This window comes from Carlito syrichta, unplaced genomic scaffold (assembly GCF_000164805.1).
Source record: "Carlito syrichta isolate Samal-C Ts95f unplaced genomic scaffold, Tarsius_syrichta-2.0.1 Scaffold304458, whole genome shotgun sequence".
Lineage (NCBI taxonomy): Eukaryota > Metazoa > Chordata > Mammalia > Primates > Tarsiidae > Carlito > Carlito syrichta.
Genome location: NW_007248554.1, coordinates 30,516 through 33,704, shown reverse-complemented (window position 1 = coordinate 33,704; position 3,189 = coordinate 30,516). Strand labels below are relative to the sequence as shown.

Genomic DNA, 3,189 nt, shown 5'->3' with positions numbered 1-3,189 from the left:
CTGCGGTGGCCGGGAGCGGCCACTGCACTCCAGTCTGGGCGACAGAGTGAGACTCCAACTCAAAATAAATAAATAAATAAATAAATCTTCTTAGGATGGGGTGAAGGAACCTGGAGCAAGGACGACTCAGTCCCGCAGCAGGCTATTGGGTGTGACTCAGTTCTCCCTGGAAACCCGTGGTGTGGCCGGGGCTGGACCATCAGCCTGCCTCCCTCTCTCCCCTGTGTCCCTCCCGCCCTTACCTCCACCAGCTTCACCACATTGGGGTGGTCCAGCTTCTTGAGGATGGCGATTTCCTGGTACACCTGTTCAATAGGACCCCTGGGCTGGATGCAGCCCCCGGGGGCTGGCCGGGTGCCTCGGGGTGGGGGGCGACCTGGAGGAGACACAAACGGCCTTGGGGTCAGGGCAAAGACACTTGCCTCTGCGGAAGTCAGCTGCAAGTGGGAATGACCATAGGGAGAAGGTCTCCTCAGGGTTGGAGGGGCTGATGCCACCTGGAACTTTGACCAGTCTTCTCCTCCGCTCTCTCATCTGCTGCTGGAAATCAGCGAGGCCAGAGCCCTGAACCAATTTGTTCACGCTTGCTGTTAGCCTCCTCCTTCCTGTCACCTGCCCCAGTCCACAGCGAGAGGCAGGAGTACGCCGAGGTATCCGGGGTCCCACTAAGCAATCTCAATAACCCAGAGCATGTCAATCACTGCCCCTCTCCGGGACTCAGTTTCTCTACTCTGTAAAATGGATATAAAAAGTATCCCTCAGCTGGGCTCGGTGGCTCAGCCTGTAATCCCACGCCTTTGGGAGGCTGAGGTGAGTGGATTGCCTGAGCCCGCGGGCTCGAGACACACCTGGGCAGCGAGACCTCATCTCTACAATAAATCAAAAAATCAGCCGGGCATGGTAGTGCGCGCCTGTAGTTCCAGCTACTTGGAAGGCTGAGGTGGAAGGATCCCTGGAGCCCAGCAGGTCGAGGCTGCGGTGGCCGGAAGCGGCCACTGCACTCCGGTCTGGGTGACAGAGTGAGACTCCAACTCAAAAACAGACAAACAAACAAACAAATAAATATAACTTAAAAAAAAAAAACAAAAAAACAACAAAAAAAGTATCCCTCATCTCCTTAACTCATGGAAATAACACAGGTATAAAATTAAGGCAGGGAAAAGAAATGAAGTAGGCTGGGTATGGTGGCTCATGCCTGTAATCCCAGAACTCTGGGAGGCAGAGGTGAGAGTATTGCCTGAGCCCAGGGGTTCGAGACCAGCCTAGACAACATGGCAAGATCTCATCTCTACAATAAATCAAAAAATTAGCTGGGCGTGGTTGCACATAGTTCCAGCTACTTGGAAGGCTGAGGTGGAAGGATTGCCTGAGCCCAGCAGGTCAAGGCTACAGTGTGCCACTGCACTCCAGCTTGGGTGACAGCGTGAGACAGATTCAAAAAGAAAGAAAGAAAGAAAAAAATGAAGTAAACATCAGTGAAAGAAAAACAAAAAACTATGCCAGAAAAAAGAGGCACTCAGGTCACCGCTTGGCCCTGCAGTCGACAACAGTCAAAAAGTCACATGCATGTAAAGGCCCATAGTGAAAACACTCATGGTGCCACGTGTTCCATGCAAGTAAGGTTATAAGTGTGATTAACAGAATGAAATGTAGTTGTGATCAGCCTTGGAAAAGGAAAGGCCAAGGTGCAGGTGTTAGAAGTGGGATGTGACATGTAGGGAAGGTGAGCTCACAGGGAAGCGGGAGGCGCCAACAGCCTCATCTTACAAAGTGGAGAGGTGGGAGACACTAGTTACACCAGCCAGAACAAGGACGAAGTGGCAAGTATGTAACAAGAGAGGAGCTAAACACCATGAAATCATGGTATCACTTGGTTGGAGAAAGGGAGGTATTATGGTCTGAATGTATGTGCCCCCTCAAAATTCCTATGTGAAAACCTAATTCCCAATATGATAGTATAAGGAGATGAAACTTTGGGGAGTGATTAAGTTGTGAGGACCGAACCCTCAGGAATGAGATCAGTGCTGTTATAAAAGAGACCCCAGAGAGCTGCTTCCCCTCTCGGCCATGTGAGAAGGTGCCATCTATGACCTGTGAGACCTCAGACCTGTGAGAAATACATGTCCACTGGCTAAGCCACCCAGTCTGTGGTAGCTGTTACAGCATAGCACTTGTTATTTTGTTAAGACAGGAGGTAAGGAGAGGTTCAAGCAAGCGAAATCCTCATCTGTCGTTGGAGGCAGTCAAAAGCAGATGTCCAAAATGGACAAATCAATAAACAGCAACACGAGGACTATTATCTGGTTAAGAGTTTGGATAAACAGGATAAACCCGGGTCCTGGTGTTAGGATGGGGTTTGCTTTTCTCTTATTGGTTCAACTTTTGGCCCAAGCTGACATCTTGCCCAGCAAGCTGGCAGGGAGCTTGTGTTGAAGCAGCCGCCAATACGCTCACCTGCTGGTCTATCATCTGACCACACGCAGTGACTATCAGCACCTGAAAGAGCTAAATGTGAGGACGACCTGCAGGGAGAAGGAAGAGGAGAGGGTGTTCTCCATTATAAGTCCTCCTGTTCTTTGTTTTGTTTTGGTAGACAAAATTCAAATACATCATGGTATTGACATTTTCAAAATTCACCATTTTAAGTTGGAGACGATCATACTCAGTATCTATCACAGAAACAAAGAACTGGCTGGGCATGGTGGCTCATGCCTGTCATCCCAGCACTTTGGGAGGCGGAGGTGAGAGGAATGCTTGAGCCCAAGGGTTCAAGACCAGCCTGGGCAACTTGGCAAGACCTTGTCTCTACAATCAATCAAAAAATTAGTCGGGCATCATGGCACACGCCTGTAGTTCCAGCTACTTGGAAGGCTGAGGCGGAAGGATTGCCTGAGCCCAGGAGGTCGAGGTTGCGGTGGCCATGAGCATGCCACTGCAGTCACAGCACACTGTCAGAAGAGGGAAGAATGGGAAGGAGGAGTGACATAACACTACTAAAGGTGCCTGATCCTAAACCACAGGAAGTGAGGACCAGTGGGAGGCCCAAACTTCATCTGCACATAGATTACTTATGTACCTAATCCTGACTTGCACCCCACATCTCTATAATAAAAATAAAGTTGAAAAAAATTTATTTATTTATTTATTTTTTTGAGTTGGAGTCTCACTCTGTCGCCCAAACTGGAGTGC

General features: G+C 49.4%; 1 protein-coding gene across 6 annotated transcripts in view; it reads right to left on the bottom strand.

Moving 5' to 3' along the window:
- The window catches only part of CAMKK2 (calcium/calmodulin dependent protein kinase kinase 2), a 63,225-nt gene that overhangs the window by 49,389 nt on the left and 10,647 nt on the right, over positions 1 to 3,189 (bottom strand). For all 6 annotated transcript variants that reach the window (XM_021713323.1, XM_008059963.1, XM_008059961.1 and 3 more), the window contains exon 5: positions 243 to 376. In XM_021713323.1, the coding sequence (XP_021568998.1) occupies positions 243 to 376 (134 nt within the window). The remainder of the gene's footprint in view (positions 1 to 242; positions 377 to 3,189) is intronic.